At 45.6% G+C, this 18237-nt stretch overlaps 1 protein-coding gene across 1 annotated transcript in view; it reads right to left on the bottom strand.

Annotated features, from left to right (window-relative positions):
* LOC119375056 (uncharacterized) overlaps nucleotides 1-18237 on the bottom strand; it is a 90678-nt gene that overhangs the window by 19792 nt on the left and 52649 nt on the right. The window contains exons 18-26 of the mRNA XM_049411137.1: nucleotides 16786-16920; nucleotides 16144-16216; nucleotides 15412-15520; nucleotides 12340-12448; nucleotides 11202-11274; nucleotides 10663-10838; nucleotides 9269-9501; nucleotides 6816-6960; nucleotides 1535-1677 (exon numbers count right to left, since the gene is read on the bottom strand). Coding sequence (XP_049267094.1) covers nucleotides 1535-1677; nucleotides 6816-6960; nucleotides 9269-9501; nucleotides 10663-10838; nucleotides 11202-11274; nucleotides 12340-12448; nucleotides 15412-15520; nucleotides 16144-16216; nucleotides 16786-16920 — 1196 coding nt within the window. The remainder of the gene's footprint in view (nucleotides 1-1534; nucleotides 1678-6815; nucleotides 6961-9268; nucleotides 9502-10662; nucleotides 10839-11201; nucleotides 11275-12339; nucleotides 12449-15411; nucleotides 15521-16143; nucleotides 16217-16785; nucleotides 16921-18237) is intronic.

The raw sequence follows: 18237 nt of genomic DNA, 5'->3' as shown, positions 1-18237 counted from the left end.
CGCCATTATCGTCAAAAACCTGCATGACCATAACCTTCCACTTCAAACACTGACGGTACAGGTCCGACTAGGTAAAGGTATGGGCAGACTTTGCGGCCCCCTCAGGTGATTAGGGGATTGGGGGGGGGGGGGGGGGGGGACGCCCCCTTGATATTGAGATCGAAACTTTTTTTTTAAGATAGTAGTATCAAAGATACTTTCAATGTGATTGGAGGCACCACGGTACTCTTTTTAGGACTCTCGACATTAGTGCTTTTATTTCCAGCAACAAAACGAAAACTTCCAAAATTCGTGTCAGTACTACACTTTAAATCTTTATTAAACTTTTTACGTGGCAGTTGCCTACTGGACAGATCACAATGATTCCATCAAACTTTTTTGGCGGCAAAAACTGCTACGCTTCACCTCCAAAGGTCAATAATCACGTCACAGTGACATTGAGCCGCCGGAGCACGAGTGAGCCAGGCGTGACGTCACGCAATGTGATCCGCTGCGGAGAGGTGTCGCAGCTATAACGCTCGCTCGGAGCCTCCGTGTTGCGGCCATCTTGGAATATGCGGGGAGTCGACGCACGCGTGAAGGTGGGCGCGCGCGCATCCACACCCTTCACCATGTAGGCGTGGGCTGGCTTCTCCATTAGAGGAGAGGAGGCACGTCAACTTGATTTTCTCCTCTATTAATAAACCTATGATGGCAAAATTAACGACATCAGGGTTCTCAGAGCACAATTTATCGATATACACCGATTCATTGTTTCCATTTAGTGACCCTTTAAAGGTGGGAAGTAAACAGTTCTTTCAATGCAAAATCAGGCGCCTTTGGTTGCTGTTATCGGAAGGAAGCATGCCATAACCCTGTGCATTAAAAATGACGTGAAAGGTTCGACTGAGTAAAGGTATGGGGCAGAATTGGCGCTTTCTCTTTAGATGATAAAGAAGGCGGCTGGCCCCCTACACTCCGCCCCCCCCCCCCTTGTGCACGCCTATGCCCCTCACTAGTAGTAACGGCAGCGACGCTCCGCTTTGGAGCGTGAGCCCCGCTCGGTTAGCCGCTTGCGGCAGGGCGGAGGGCGCATATGCAATCCTGCCCCACATAGGTGCTGAGCAGAGCGTCAAAAACGCCTAACCAAAACACTCTGTGAAATCGCCTGTATATCGTAAATACAAGTCGATGTACAGCCGTCAGCACGCCTAATACGAACGCTCCGCAGACTGCACTGGACCAACTTGTACTGACGCCAGCGCCGCGAAGTGTTATCTCGGTACATGTTAGCGGCAGCTGAAGATCGTTGGAGCGCTGCTCGATTTGAGTGGTCGACTTGTCTTTCGCGTGTGTTGTCTGAATGGCGGAGAGAGTGCGCTTGCTGTCGACAGCTCCAGCTGTCGCCATCCGCGGCAAACGTACCGAGATACACTTGGCGGCGCTGGCGTCAGTACAGTTTGGCCCAGGCCAGTCTGCGGAGCGTTCGTGTTACTTGTGCTGACGGCTGTAATATGATTGTTTGGCTGCCAAAGCGCGGCACAGAAGCACCCACCTGCGACTTGGCCGTTAAGTAGAAGTCCGCGACTGTGACCTTGTTGTTCGGCTTCATGATGAAGATCACCGCGACATCCGCGCCAACCATCTGGCTCTTGTCTTGCGCGCCACTGATGCCAAATGCGGTCCACATGCCCGGCACTGTGTTGAAAGGTCGTTCATGATAACAATTTGCAGGGATTTACGTGCCAAAACCGCGGTATCATTATGAGGGACGCTATAGTGGAGTGCTCAGAAAAATTTCGACCATATGATGTTCTTTAACGTGCTCTGACATCGCACAGTGCACGTGTCTCTAGCATGCCGCCCTATTCTCCGCGGTGGACTAGTGGTTATGTTGCTCGACTGCTGAAGCGAAGGTCGCGAGGTCGAATCCCAGCTGCGGCGGCCGCTTTTCAATGGCGGCGAAATGAAAGGGGCCCGTGTACATAGATTTAGGAGCACGTTAAAGAATATACCACGTAGTTGAAATTTCCGGAGACCTCCGCTACAGCGTCCCTCATACTCATATCGTGGTTCTGGGACCCAAACTGCAACAATTATTATTATTATTATTATTATTATTATTATTATTATTATATTATTATTATTATTATTATTATTATTATTATGAGGAGCTGACGCGCCGCACGGCCGCCGTGGCAGTGAAGGCACCTGTGAAACCCCCAGCGCATGTGACCGTTGACCCGTCTGTGACCTCCAAGCAACCTGCGTTCTCCGAACAACCCCTCTCCAAAATTCTTTCATCTTCGACTTCGCCGCCAGCTGACGTAGACACGTCGGAGCGTGTCAGTGTGATGCCTGTGACAGCCTCTTCTGCAGCGGTGACTGAGGGTGAAAGAAAGAAGAAACCCGCCTCGTTTGGAGTTATGAAAACATCCACTATATCTGTAGCTCAACGGCCACAAAGGCCACAATGGCCAAAGGCCATTTTTGTTACGAAGCTGAGCCCGGACACCACTACTGCTGACATTAAGAAACATATTGCTTCATTGGATCTGTCCTCCCATCTCCTGCCGGCGACTTCAAACAAAGTTCCAGTCATATTCTTCATTCTATATTGAAGTTGACGAGGAAACACTACAACGCCTGAATGACCCTTCGATGTGGCCCCTCGGATGCCTCTTCAAGCCATTTCGTGGGGAGCTGCGCGATGACATGCTTCATCCCTCTGAGATAGTGACTGGAATCCAAAGTGCCGTGTGACGTAGACATATTCTACCAAAATGCTCGGGGTCTGCGTACCAAGACACTCGAGTTTTTCTCTAATGTTCTTTCGTCTGCTTTTCCTATTATTGCTATCTCTGAAACCTGCTCGGCACTGAAATTCCCTCATCGGACTTTTTCCCCCGACCTACACCACCTTCTGCCGTGACCGAGATTTCAGTGAAACCAAACAGAAAGGCGGTGGCGTGCTGATTGCCATTGACAATTCACTGAAATCCGTTAGACGGAAAGACCTAGAAACTATCGAAGAATCGATCTGGCTAGAAATCAACCTTGAGCGCCGTGAAAAATTGTTGATTGGATGCTTCTATTTACCGCCCAGCATTTCCCCTGCCTCGTTTCACGATGTCATGTCTTCTATTGAACTTGTGATATCTTCTCATAGTGGGCACAGAATTATTGTTCTTGGGGATTTCAATGCACCTGGAATTGACTGGAGCACGCTTACCTTTTCTCATTACAATCATTTCACAGAGAAAAAGTGCAGCCTGCTCTTGGACTTTCTGGCGTTTAATTCCCTAGTGCAACATAATTCAGTCGTCAATTCCAGTGGCAACGTCTTAGACCTGTGTGTGGTCAAACGATCAACCCCTTGAAGTTTCCCGCTCCAACATCTCTCTTGTACGTCCGGACAAATTCCACCCACCACTTAACGTAAGATTATCTGCATCAGCCGAAACAACGAGCTACAGCAGTTACGTAAACAAATCTCCAAGATTTGCGTTCAAGCGAGGTGATTACACGGGCCTCTATCATCACTTGTCCACCGTTGACTGGTCACAGGTTACTGACAAACCGAATGTTGATGACCAGGTTGATCAGTTTGCGGAGCTTGCACTGAGCAGCATGCGTAATTTTATTCCCCAATACACACATAAAACAACGTAAATATCCCCACTGGTTCTCATCTGAACTTATCAGTGCACTGAAGCATAAAGATCGCGCACAACAGGAAATCTAAATGTTCTCCATCGAGCGAGTGGAAGGAAGAGTTCAGCTTTTTTCGAACTCTCGCTAAACGCCTATATAAACGGGATCATAGTTCGTATATTGAATTCTTAGAAAAAAGCGCTTCTGACAGGCCAGCTGAATTTTGGAAGTATGTACGTAAACGGTCCAGCAAAAGCGGAGAGTCTTTCAGACTACTAGACTCAAATGGGGTAGAAGTGCATGCCGTCGCTGACTGTTTTGCCGCACATTTCTCATCCGTTTATAAGGCCTCAGACTCTAGCACTGATATCAGACCGCCTAAGGCAGTTCGCTCACCCAGTGCTTTGTCGCTGGATGAAAATCTTATCTGCGAATGCATTAAGTGCTTAAAACCATCCTTATCATGTGGCCCAGATGGCATCCCCTCCGCCATACTAAAAGCTTATAGTAGTATATTTGTCCCAGTACTGACTACGATATTTAATAACTGCCTGGACACTTCCACATTTCCTAGCATGTGGAAAACTGCTCGTGTTTTCCCAGTATTTAAGTCGGGCTCTAAAACAGATGTTTCTAATTATCGCCCGATTTCTCTACTATGTGCCACATCAAAGATCTTCGAGCTGGCTCTTCACAAAATATTGTCTTTTAGTGTTAAAGCTCATTGATTCCTAATCAACATGGTTTTCTCGCTGGCCGCTCAACTACCACAAATCTTGCTAGTTTCATGACGCAGATCTCCACACCTATTTCTCAGAGAGGACAGGTTGACGTACTCTACTGTGACCTGAGCAAGGCTTTTGACGTAGTCAGCCACACACTGATTATGGTTAAACTTGCGCAATTTGGTGTTGACTTGTCGGTTGTGAATCTCCTGCAGAGCTATCTGCTCAATAGATATTGTTATGTAGCGGCAAATGGCCAAACGTCTTCTTTGTATAAAGTGACTAGTGGGGTCCCTCAAGGGTCAGTATTAGGCCCACCCCTATTTTTAATTTACGTTAATGATGTTTCTTTTGCCATTCGTAATTCTTCTTTCCTCTTGTATGCCGATGACATCAAGATTTTTAAGGAAATTCATTCAGTTAACGACTGTCGCTTGCTGCAGTCAGATTTGCGCTCTTTTTCCGAATGGTGCAACGCTAATAACCTTTCTCTGAATGCCTCGAAGACAAAATTCATGTCTATCACTCGCAAACATCTAGCGTGTCATTTCAATACTCTGTCAATTCTGTGTCCTTATGCAAGGTTTATGAGATCAGTGATCTTGGTGTTGTTGTTGATAGCACGTTAAACTTTTCTGCTCACGCTAAGCGTGTTGCTTTGCGGGGTCTTCGCACCCTAGGCTGTGTTTGCAGATTGTCTAGAGAATTCCGTTCTCCTATGCCCTTCCGAAAATTGTACACCGCGCTATGTCTTCCTCAACTGGAGTATGCGTCCGTGATATGGAATGGCATTGCTCAATCCAGCGGTAACACCATTGAACGAGTCCAGAAAAAATTCCTTAGCATATATAACCATCGCTTTGCTAAAAAATCTCGTTCAAATACTGCTGAATTATTATCATTGCCATCACTTCACTGCCGACGAAATCGTTCTGATCTCTTGTTTCTTTACAAGCTAGTCCACGGTATCATATCCTGCCCTGTACTTCTCAATTGTGTTAATGTTCGAATTCCGCGTAAGTTAACCAGAGAGAACAGACCGTTTCATGTACCCGCCTGCTTCTTCCAACACTCTACCGTTCACAGAATACAAAGTCTCTATAATGTTAATTTTCTTGATCTTGACATTTTCATAGTCCACAATCATTGTTTTTATCCGAGCTTTGTACTGTTTTGACATAGTATGGCACAATGTACAAAGTCTTCCCTTCTCCGTCTTTCCGCATAGTTGTATATATGCAATCTAATTTTTCATTCCCCTTCAATATTTCTCGTGTTGTCTTATTTTACTCCTCCCCTTTTGTGTTCATTTCTCTTTGTCTACGTGTATTTGCTCTTTTTATTTCTGAAGACTGTCTGTATTGTATAGTTTATTTTTATTGTTTTTTTTTGCGTGCGCCTGCACAAAGACCTTACGGTTGTTCCTGGGCACGTTAAATAAATGATTGATTGATTGATTGATTGATTGATTGATTGATTGATTGATTGATTGATTGATTGATTGATTGATTGATTGATTGATTGATTATTATTAGCATTAGCATTTCGCTTCCTTCTATAATGCCGCGGCCGCCGGATGGAACCCGCGACGTTTGGATCAGCAGCTGCGCGTACCGTAATCACTACACCACCGCGGCCAACGTTGTTAGACTAGTCTAGTAACGTCGACTGCGGCGGACAAGATCGTTGACAAGGCACTTCAATCGCAAACATATTTTCGGCACCACTGTTGGTAACATCTCTTCTGGTAAAAAAAGTTCCGTCGCGGCCCAGTTCTAAAATGACGTCGCCAGATTAAAATATGTCTGTGAAGGCGTTTATTGGTGACCGCTCGGCGACGATACACAACGGTGACAGTCAAGACGGAGCGCGGACTCCCAGCACGAGCGGCGCTCTCTCAGAAAGGAGCTGAAGAGGACGACCCACTACAGGGCGCTGAAGAGGACGAACCAATATAGCGTTCCAAGCTTCGCTACAATATCAGTTGCGGCCTCCGTATACACGCACACATACAAATACACGAACGAACTAAAAGTTAGGTGAAGCCCCGTAACCCCCCATAAAATGTTTTAAGCCACGCCGCTGTCCAGTAGCGTAGCTATAAATTTTCCAGGAGGTGGCCGGGAGGGGGGGGGGGGTTCAGCCATACTTTATGTGAATGAATGAATGTTTTTATTGCATTATCTTGTACAAATTATGCACTAACTGCACGGTCAGATAGCCGAAGGCTTGTGCGGGGCCCAGTTAGAAATACACATAACAGAAAGTGTCACATTTATAATAAAAGTAAACAGAAGTAGTGAAAAGTAAACATAATTATGTATGTTCGTGCGTGCATTTGTACGTGTGCTTGTATATATACACACATGCAAAATTGAAAAACTTCGGGGGTTCAACCCCCCCCCCCCCTCCTGGCCACGGCAGTGCCCCTGCGGTACACCATTTGTTTACACTTACTGGCCCTGGCGCGAACGGCGAAGGTGATGGAGGTCGTGTCGAGCTGCCAGGCGACCTGTATCGTGTCGTCGACGATGGTCTCGCAGTTGCCGAACTTCGACGGGTCGACGGGTGCTTGATACCGCCCAACCACTGCTTGTCGAAGCTAAAATGAGGAATTCAAATTATGTGACCGCGATGGTATCGATGATTATTACGATGATGATAAACAAAATGGTTGGCTCGAAGGCCCGTTGTCTAGAATGGGAAGGTTGACAAAGAGATGACTTTGGCGAGTGCGAACAAAGCATATATTGCCTCATTATTTTACGAATGCTGTATTGTGCGACTCACAGGCAGTGGCTGCCTTGAAGAAGACCACTTGACGAAACGTCGGCTCCAGCGACACCTTCTGCTCAAGTGTTTTTCATATTGCGCAATTGTACACTCTTAATCATGCCTTGCCTAAAGAGGTAGACATAGCCAAGAAAGAAGATAGTTTTTTTTTGTATTTATTGCGTACTGCAGACCAAGAATCGGTCCAAGCAAGAAAGGTACAAGAGGCAGCATAAACCAAAAACACAAGGTATAACATGGGAAAATATTACGCAAAATGGAAACAAGAACACCAATTAACAGTACGTGTCAATGTTAACATGAGAAAATATTACTCAAAATGGAAACGTAACACAAATTAACAACACCTATTGAGGCTCTAAGTTACCAAAAATTGACTAAGATCAGTTAGACGGTTCCACTCTAATGCAGTACGCGGATAAAAGAAAACTGAAACGCATTAGTTGTAGCAAAATACGGGGTTAATGAATGGGTGTGACGATGCCGTGTATGTCTAGTGGACAGGGGACATAAACATGCATGGGGGTCAAGGGCTAACTTATTATTAAGAAGTACATATAGAAACTACCGGCGGTTCTTTTTTCGTCGTCGTAGTTGAAGTTATTCAATGTTAGCAGTCATGAGTTCAATCGGTGAGTGTGTAATTTTAAATTTAGAATAAACAAACTCAACAGCCTTTCTTTGCTCTGTTTCAATTTTTTTATTGTTGGTTTTAGTAAAGGAGTCCCATACAATGCAAGAGTAGTCTAGCTTAGGTCTTATATATGTAAAGTAACTGACTAAGAAGCTTAATGCAAGAAGAATTTCTGAGCTTACGTTTTAGAAAACACAACTTATATGTCTTTGTATGTTTCCATATATATATATATATATATATATATATATATTTATATATATATATGTATTATATATATATATATATATATATATATATATATATATATATATTATATATATATATATATATATATATAATATATATATTATATATATATATATATATATATATATATATTATATATATATATAATATATATATATATATTATATAAATATAGATATATATTATATATATATATATTATATATATCTATATATATATATATATATATATATATATATATAACGGTGACCAGGGAGTATACACGCGTGGACGACTGGCGATTAGCGATCGCCTGCCTCCTTTTCACCATTTCACCATCTTCTCCTTAGGTTAGGTACACCTCTCTGTTCTGCAAGGTGTTCTCTGGTCAGGTGTTCACAGCGTCTCACGCTTTCCCAATGACAACAGTTCTACGCTCGATACCACCTTCTAAAAAACCAAAGGGGACCCTAATCCCTGACCCTAATCCCTGGTAGTGGAGCTCGCCCGTCGGCGTTCCTGTGCCCTGGTGTATTCCTGTATTGACTTTGTGTGTTTCGTCGCACTGCCGAAGCGGATCTCGGAGGCCACGTAAAAAGAAGCGTATGGTTGAGATCTGCGCCGCCATGTGCCGCAACGATCCTATCTGCCCACAAGAAAACCGTCCGCTCTTTCAATGAACTCAGTCAATTAAACTTCATTCACTACCCTGACAGTTAATTGGTCCTTATCTTAGGTATTCTTATGCTCTAATATCATATGCATCCAGTAAAACGCAACTGGAAGCCGAAACCATCGATTTCGTACCAGTTGTATTTTTAAAGCAAATTTCCTGAACATTCGGAAAACCGGAAGCATACGGAAGTGCTTGGAAAAGAAACAAGAGTGTTACTTGTTGCTCACGCCACTAATATTATACCACAATGAAAACCAAACACGCAATCAGTGAGTAAAGGAAGGTATGGGAGGCGTTATCTGTAGTCTTTTGAGTGTGTTGCAGTAATTATGACATAGATTTGTAGAAATTAAAGTGGACGAAAAGACGACTTGCCGCAAGCAGGGACCGAACCTGCAACCTTTGTATAACGAACGCGTCCGATGCTTACAAAGGCTGTCGTCCTCCGGCCCGCTTTACCGAGTATTTCGGTTGGTTTTCTGTTGGTTTTCGTTAAGGTTGGGTCTAACAAAGAAAAACGAGCCCTTCAACTGCCCCTGTTTCGTTCCATATTATACCAGTTATAGGCCAACAACGTACATTTCCGATTGGCAGACCGGCCCGTCCGTCGTAGCTGAGGTCCGGCAGCGCCGGCGCGTCCGCAGTGGCGACACGCACCGTCCTTCGCACGCCGTACGAGTCGGAGTCAACCCTGGCCGGCGGTCGGCCCCGGTTCCGAGCGGCCGATTGGTTCCACGCTCTGTCGGCGCCATTTCCGTGCGAAGGCGCAGTACCAGCCTTCGGATGACTCGAGGAGGACGGCGTCACGGATTCTAGAACGAAAGCGAGCGCGCAGCTGATGATGTATGTAGTTGAGATTACGACAATTATGACGTATCGACAGCTTTCACACGACGTCACGGGCGAAGTTCCCTAATCTACAGTACCGACGAATCAAAACGCGACAATTTAGGGCTGAACAACGCAAGTACGGTGCTCGGCGATTGAAATACGAACACCAAATCACCATAGGGGGCACCCGGAGTCAGCCCCACGTCTTCACTCGGTCAGACCTGTCCCGCAATTCTTTTGTTGCTCAGGGTTATGGCCATGTATCTTTTTTACTATATTGGCGGCCGACGGCACCTGAAGTCGCATACCAAGAACTGTTTACTTCCTTATATTGCCTCCGGAAAGCCGAGGACCAAAGGAAGGCTGTCGTGAGCAGCACGTCATTGCTTCATTTTCATTTCTCCATGCATATACTTCGAAGCTTATTTCCTTTCAGACTCGTCCAATTGAAAGGGAGGGGGGGGGGGGGCTAGCTTTGCCCCTTCTAACGCCGAACCCTGAGCACGCCTGTGGATTCGTGTGCATATAAATAGATTGCACGTGACGTCATGGGCGCAGCTTCATAACGTACTGGTTCACCATCATGGCGTCTTTTGATGGCTTAAAGGCAGCATAATCACATTGCGCTTTACGTACTTCAATACGATAACGATTGGCCACAAAGTTATTAGCCTCTGTGCGTCAATAACAAAAGAGCTTGTAATTGATGTAATGATAACATTTAACGCGACGTCACTAACCTTGCGTCCTACCCTGCGGTGCACCAACATGGCGGTTTCTGACGTCAGTGCAAGCCATCTATATTTAGGTACACGTTAAAGAACCCTAGGCTGCAGGCACGTAGGCAAGGGAGGAGCCAGCCCCCCCCCCCCCCCCCCCCCCAAATTAGTCCAGCCTTCTATATTCCCGGGCAGCTTTTTGTTTTCTTTTTGCCATGGAAAGTCTTTCGAACAATTAGGACTGGTCTTGACCCGCAATTGCACTGCTCTTTCTTCCCTATCATATCATCTCATCTGTAAGTAAACTCATTCCGTCACAACAATATTGTGGTTTTGGTACGCAAAAAAAAAAACACGGAATTATATATTGTCATGGTTCCCTTCTTTCAAGTATACTCTAAGGCACAGAATGAAACGCCTTACCTTGTGTCGAGACGGCCTCGTAGACGGGCACAGTGAGGCTCTCCGAGAAGGGCAGCCAGACGTGAGTCAAGTCCCGAGACGAGTTGAGGCAGCAGACGGCGAACCACTCGAACTGGTCCCAGCTGTAGCCTTCCCTCAGCGTCAACGTCACGTTCTTGCCCAAGTGACCACCGGTTCTATTGCAGTAATGCCCCATTAGTGTGAGCACGCCGATAATTTAGTTCTAGGGTTTGATTGAGCAAAAGCAACGGTGCGACAGCCTCAAGGTAAGATGGTAACACTTCGAAGATGTGTGCGCGTGTCGATAATGCAGTACTAACGCGATAAAAAGAAACGCGAAAAAATGGAAAACGTGGCTTTCGACACAGTCCAACTCCGACATCCCTTCACCATCGCTAAGTGAATATGTGCTTTCAGCCGGCGTAACCGCAGCGCTACAATCTTGCTCCGGCTGGCGCTATTGCACCGCATGTGCTTATCTGCAAGTCATGCTTGGCACTCGGAACACACACGCGGTCCGACAGCGAGGGCCGCCTTACCCGTTGCTCTCGTCGAACACGTAGCCGTTGCCGGTGGCGACCCTGCCGTTTCCCACCATGAAATGAGCCTTTCCTGAACAAAAAACAAACAAACGACACTAAAACGACCGATTAAAGTCCCTTAATATATAGAAAGTAGCGACACTCTCCTCCATATCCTCTCCCAAGTGTCCAAACCATATGTATATCCTCTCGCAAACGGCCACCGTGTGGGCGCCGGCCCTATAACCCGGCTCGCTACACTTTCCTATCAAGAATGCTATGTCACGCTGATAACGCGCGCAACGTTGGTGACCGCGAAGTCGTGTTAGGTGAAAAATGAAAACATAAGAAAAAAAGAAAGAGGTTTGCGCGCATTTCCCGGGCTACGGCCCGTGAAGCGGGGAGGTGGAATGCGGGAGAGGAGGGTGCTCGGCGTGGCGGCTCGGTTAAAAGAAAGACGGTACTTTCCCAAAAATATCCAGGGGCTTTACGACCGATGCGTCAGCGCTGGCCTTCAGCGGTTGCCCCGAAAACTATAAGACCTCGGGTTTTACGTGCCAAAATCCACTATATGATTATGAGGCACGCAGTAGTAGAGGGCTCCGGAAGGTTCGACCATGTTCAACGTGCACTTACATCGCACAGCACACAGAACTCTAGCATATCGCCTCCATCGAAATGTGACCGCCGCGGCCGGGATGGAACCCGCGAACTTTGGGCCAGCAACCGAGCGCCGTAACCACTGTACCACCGGATTGGTAACCTGAATACCACTGCCGGATTAGGAAGGGCTAAAAGGGTTACAGCCCCGTGCCCCGACGACTTTCAGTGCGCCAACTGGTATAACATCTGAGAATTCATTGGCGGGCATGCTTGCTGCCAGCGTTGGCATCGAAAATCGTCGTGGGATCGAATCCCGGCCGCGGCAGCTGCATTTCGATTGAGGCAACGTGCTAGAGGTCCGTGTGTTTAGATTTGGGTGCACTTAAAAAGAACCTCAGGAGGTCGACATTTCCGAATCCCTCCACTACGGCGTCTCAATGATATCGTGGCTTTGGAACGTAAAACCCCAATAATTATTATTAATATCGGTTTGATTTTTGCTGATACATAATCGCTAGTTTATATGCGGTACATTATCGTAAGAATGGCTCACCTGTGCGCGACCCGAATAACCTGAAGTTCGGCAGAAAGATGGTTCTGGAGTCCAGCAGAACGATGCCGTCGGAGATGACCTCGTCGATGCCGTTTAGGACACCCAGATACTGCGGACGAGGCGACTCGAAGCTATCCGGTATTGCCGCCCAACCGAAAGTTGCCTGCAGAACGCGCGCACCGTCGATCATCATCGTCATCGTCCTCAGCCTTTTCTATAATTAAGACGGCAAGCGGGAACAAACAGCGCTGGACACGGGGCGGTGACGAATATATTGCACATCCCAGTAATAAACCAGTTCCCGTCTCATCATATACCAAACAGCCCATCCAGGTTCACTCCTGCAGCCTATCCTGCGTCCACTGCAAGGCGAAGGCCCGTCCCAGTGACCTCCAACCCGCCCTGCCGTCCGCGAGCCGAGTGTGTTTCAAGCGAAATTTTTGATGAGTAACAGTTTTTGGTGGCGGCGACGGCGGCGTTGTGCTCGAGAAACCCGGCGCCGGTGAGTGTAGAGAAACGCGACACTCGAAGGTGCGCCGATCAAATGCGTATTTTGTATACGTCGTTGTCCAATAATCGATGATCTCTCGGTGGTGGGATTGTCGGCGACGGGCCGTTTCCGATATGGTGATCTGATCTTTCATCGAGGCGACTTGTTTCACGTTGCCGCATTCCATCGTCGCCTGGATACGAACGAATGACCGTCGCTGTTGCCCGTAGCAACGGTAGTGTCGCTCTGCCAAGCACGAGGATGAAGCGCCGATTCCCGGCATGGAGGAAGGAATAAGTTAGGAGGGATAATTGTGCAATGCGATACTACGAAAGACAGAAAGACAAAGAATAGTAGAAGATCAGCCACGCACACGTCAAGCTTCGCTTGCCCTCCATCTTCCCGACAAGGAAAGGGCTCCTGAATTTTTTTATGACAGCAAATTTCTTTTATTTCGCCGCTCCACCTAATAATTTGCCGTCCTATGCCGCGCTTCACATCTCTCCGTATCCTATACGACCGTCTGTTATCCGTCCATCTCGTGACATCATCTGCCCAGGTCCATGATTTCTTCCTAATATCAACTAGGATATCGCCTACACCTGCCTTGATGTCGTCTTAGCGCAAAATAATTTTTCGACAGGGACAAAATGAATGCTGCACACAAAAGCGCCAATATTTTATTGCGCTTAGATGACAGCATGGACTATACCAACTAGCCGGATCATGCGCTTTGCTAAGATGTACCATTATTTGGTCTCTTTGAACTTTGAACTTTATTATCATTAAATGAAATACAGTAAAACAAAAACATGTTAGCAACATCTGGATCCTTAGCAGAATGCTAGTTTGGATCCATGCAACTATAGTATACATAAAGTACAGGCAGGAGACAAAGTTATACAATGAACGACATTTTAGTTTAAGATATGGATAATTTTGAAACACATATAACTTATACACAGATAAAGAACACATTGAAAAACATATAACTTATACACAGCAGTTGAACTGGTTTTTGGTTTGCATACTGAACATAATTAATACATCTAATATTTCTATACTTCTGTTTAATAGCATTGTTGGTCAGCATACAAAACATTAGTTAGTTTATCATGTCACTTTTTAATACTAAACATATAAATAGTCTAATACAGTTCCTTGTAATGACGTTTAAGCATGAAAATGAAAGCATGGTGTTGTTTCACTTGAACTGGTAGGTTATTCCACAACGACGTGCCAACGCTATAAAGTCGCCTTTTGCCATAAATATTTTTAACCAGTGGTTTTAGGAAGTTACCGCAATGACGGGCTCTTGTTTGCAATTGTGATGGCATAAAAAGGGAGTGGTGAAGAGGGACATTGCCTGTTAGAGACTTGTAGACCATTATTGTTGTTTTATAATTTACGACTAGTCGTAGAGGCATGACTTGGTACTGACGAAGACCACTCAGCTACCTTCTTATATCTCTTATGATATCTTAAGCATGTCATTTTTCCTTTCCATCGGATGTGAAAATGATGTAAATAGATGTGTATAGAAAACTCTAAGGCACGGCTTCCGCGCTTCGATACCAGTGTTCGCACGATGAAAAATGTGAAAAAGTTTGAAGAATACTTTCGCCACGAAAGTCGCACGGGGTGCCATTCTGCACATTATCGAATTCTGCCGTCTGTAGTCGAATTCGCTGTCATGTCTACTCTTTCTGGATTCTAGCCTTCCTATACATCGCCGATTGGTTGAAAATGTCGGATTTATCAAGGTCGATGATATGGCGGAATTCGACGATGCCAAGTACAGCGCCCCCGGTTTTAACTAGCCATGCTTGACCACTTGTCGTTATAGTTTTAGTCATTTATGGTCTATATACCTTAGATATTTCCAGTCTGCACTGTACTTAATTAACCCTTGAAGTGGTCATGACACCCTATTTTCGCTGATGATCTGTGATATGTGTGTTAATCATTGGGTGTTCACAAGCAAGTTAGCGAAATTTCAGCGCATATGGTCGAGCACTTAATTTATAATGTATATTTTTATAATACGCGAGAGGCCCGAGAGCCTGACTACACTGGCGCACTCGCGAGCCGTGACGTAACAAGCCACTTGCTATGCGAGCGTCTGTATTCCGGTCAATGATTTTGTTTCGTAGTCAGCCGCGCGTACAATGGAGCTATTTCAGCCTTCTTCAGCTTGGCATTGAAAATGGAACGATTTGCAGCGGCTGAAACTTAGGTAGAAGACGACGGCTCCACTCCATGAAGCACGTGACGTTACACACGCCACGGCAAAATGGCGGTCGCTGGCAGTGGGCGGGGTTTATAGCCAGCGACTTCTAGAGCTCATTTTGCAATGCAATATTCTTTTACAGTCCATTTTTCATATATGTACAGGCACAATAGACCCTCTACTTCTATATTTCGCTGTAAACCGCAATTTGTTGGGTGACCGTGTCATTGCCCATTTAATTAGCATTTAACTCTATGCGTACCATCGCGATACATCTATATCCCACAGGTTTTAGCGCGAGAAAACGTACAGCTTTTTGCACTTGACACGCCTTCGCAGCGTCAACACTCACCGATGAACGCGGGGTGTACACAGACAGGTAGCGGTAGTCGCCTATCCTCCTATTACTTCTCAGCCTAATGAGCATCGTCGCACGGTCGTAGACGCCGAGAGGTCGCAAACTGAAAACGGACACGGTATAAGACGTCATTTGCTTAAGATAGGTACAATTCTAATGCAATGCAACCTACAGAACTGGTAATATTCATTTTACAAGGCGCGAAAGGAACTTCATTTCACGGCCATATTTGGCCCCATATGTCATATAATTGTTACTTGCCTTCATAGGCGTGCGCACTAGAGGGGCGGGGAGGGGGCAATGTCTGGCCACGCAGGTTTTCGATTGTAAAGGCGGCCGAAGACCCCTGCTGTTGCATTCCACGAACTGTTTGCTTCCCATCTTACTTACTCCAGGAAAGGCGGGAACCCTGCGCACGCCTATGCTTGCCTTGTTTGCATATCCACGCAGTCAACAACATTGCTTGGCGTATGTGCGTTCGAATGCAAATGTGCCCGATATCAGGTGACAGTTGTCAAGTGCCAGATGTCAACTGCCTGACGTCAAGTGACTGATGTCAAGTGCTTGATGCAAGTGCTTGATGAAATTGCTTTGATGCAAGTGCATGGTGGCAATGGTTCGAGACAAGTGCCCGCAAAACATGTCGCGTACAGACGTATACCGTGTCGCGTACAATGCCTAAGAAGCAGGTATACTTGGTTCTCACGCGTGACAACGTATACTCACGCGCCGTTCTCGTCCGCAAGGGGCTCGCCATGGATGTCGGGTGTGGCGTTGGTGCCGACCCAGAAGAAGGCCTCTGCGCCAATGAGCAGGCACAGTGCATCGAGTAAATACGCTGTTCTCAGGTAAAATGAATCGTTGCTCATGTCAGGCGATGGCATACGCCCAGTATTAAGAGGCTCAGTGCATCCGTATATAGCAATTCGAAGGTTGTGGGATTGGATCACACCAAAGAAAAGGGTGAGTTTCCTTCCATATTAATTAATTTCATGTCTTAATTACTACATTGCAATTAGAAGATAGCAATTAATGCCCCCCATGTCTTCCTTGGCTTAGTCTTCTGTTGTCTTCATCTAGCTGAGACTAACAAAGAAACGAGTCCCTCGAAAAAAATTTGCCTTCTTTCCTTCGTACAGCAATGCCAATCAGCCGCGTGATGGAGGAAAAATTTCATCTCGGAACTCTCGATTGCGGCGAGAAATACGCCGACATTGATTGATTCATCAAATGGCTTGATTGACTTGACTTGACCAACCGACCACTTAATTGATTGATTGATTGATTGATTGATTGATTGATTGATTGATTGATTGATTGATTGATTGATTGATTGATTGATTGATTGATTGATTGATGCGAACACACCCGGTCCGCGTCCGTCGTAGGTGAAGTTGACCAGGTAGAAGGCGTTCCAGCTGGCCGCGTACACCGAACCCGAGACATTGTGCTCAAGCGTCTTGAAGTACCCGACGAACTTGCCGTAGTACTCGGCCAGCACGCCTGCGACCAAGAGGCATTGGCGTTGCAACGTAACAAAATTTCGGATCTACTTACGACTATGCCTGCGGCAAGGCTATAAAACGACAAAGGCAACGCGAACACTATCCCGAATTAAAGTCACTTCCATGAAATATTTGTTCAGGTGCGAAATACGATGGACTGTTTATGAATGTGTCAAATTCGCGCAACACAATTTCAGGGCAGTCAGTATTACATTACAAGAAAGAAAACAAAGTAATACGTTGTTTTGTATGAGCCTCGGTAATTAATCGTAATTAGCGTGCAATTAAACTTAGAATTATTCTGCAGTTAGTCATACTCCATTTTTGCATAAAAAAGAATCAAATCGTTGGCTTGAAATGTATGGGCAATTTGTTTACGACTGTGTTCATTTCGAGCCAAGAAAAATAACACTTTTGACGTTGGTCCTGGAACACGGCACGTCGAACATCGAGGTGCCTTCCCAAAAGTGATTGGCTACGGTCATACGCAGCACATTGTGGTTAACTCCAGTCACACTGACTGTGCAGAAGGCTCAGTTCATCCAATGCGCATTCTATCTTGGTCTTTCTCACCCACTAGTCCAAAGAACTGACAAAATATGTAGGCAGCTTGCTTTAGTGGTGAAAGGATAGACTAGCAGCAAAGTTTATGGCTGACCTAGCTTATTACCAAGGTATCAATTCGCAAGGCCCCTATTCGCACACTCCTATTTAGCAAGGTCTTAATTATTGTGGTCTCAATTAGCATAGTCCTAATTAGAGGTGCGTTAACACGTAAATAAGTAGCATAGTCCTAATTAGCACGTTCTAGTTGGCATGACCTTAATTAGCAAGGTCTTAATTATCATGGTCTTTCTTACAAGGCCTTGGTGTGGTATTAATTAGCATGGTCTTAATTACCTTGATCTTAGCTTGGCTTGATTGGCTTGGCTAAGCATGAAGACTAAGAACATGAAGAAGAGGACGAAGAGAGAGCGCGCCGGTCGCTAATGACGATAGCTTCAGAACACTTTCTGATCTCTTGTCAAAAATTTTCTACATTACGAAAGACATCTCTAGAAACGCCGTTACGCATCATGGGATTTGAGTTGACAACCTCAAATCTACTATCTCTAGGTGCACTTACCCTTGGGCACAGCAGCGGGAAAGTATGCGAGGCCATGCAAGATTTCATAGAACAATCAAAAAGATTTACACAATAACCACAGTCCCAAAGTTCCATAGCTAACCAAAAGCAAAATACAGCAAGATTCTTTTCTACAATAATTCATATCTTATTTAATGAAAATTAATTCCAACAACCTATTTCCTTTTT

Source organism: Rhipicephalus sanguineus, chromosome 11, assembly GCF_013339695.2.
Source record: "Rhipicephalus sanguineus isolate Rsan-2018 chromosome 11, BIME_Rsan_1.4, whole genome shotgun sequence".
Taxonomy (NCBI): Eukaryota; Metazoa; Arthropoda; class Arachnida; order Ixodida; family Ixodidae; genus Rhipicephalus; species Rhipicephalus sanguineus.
This window is presented reverse-complemented; position numbering and strand designations above follow the sequence as displayed.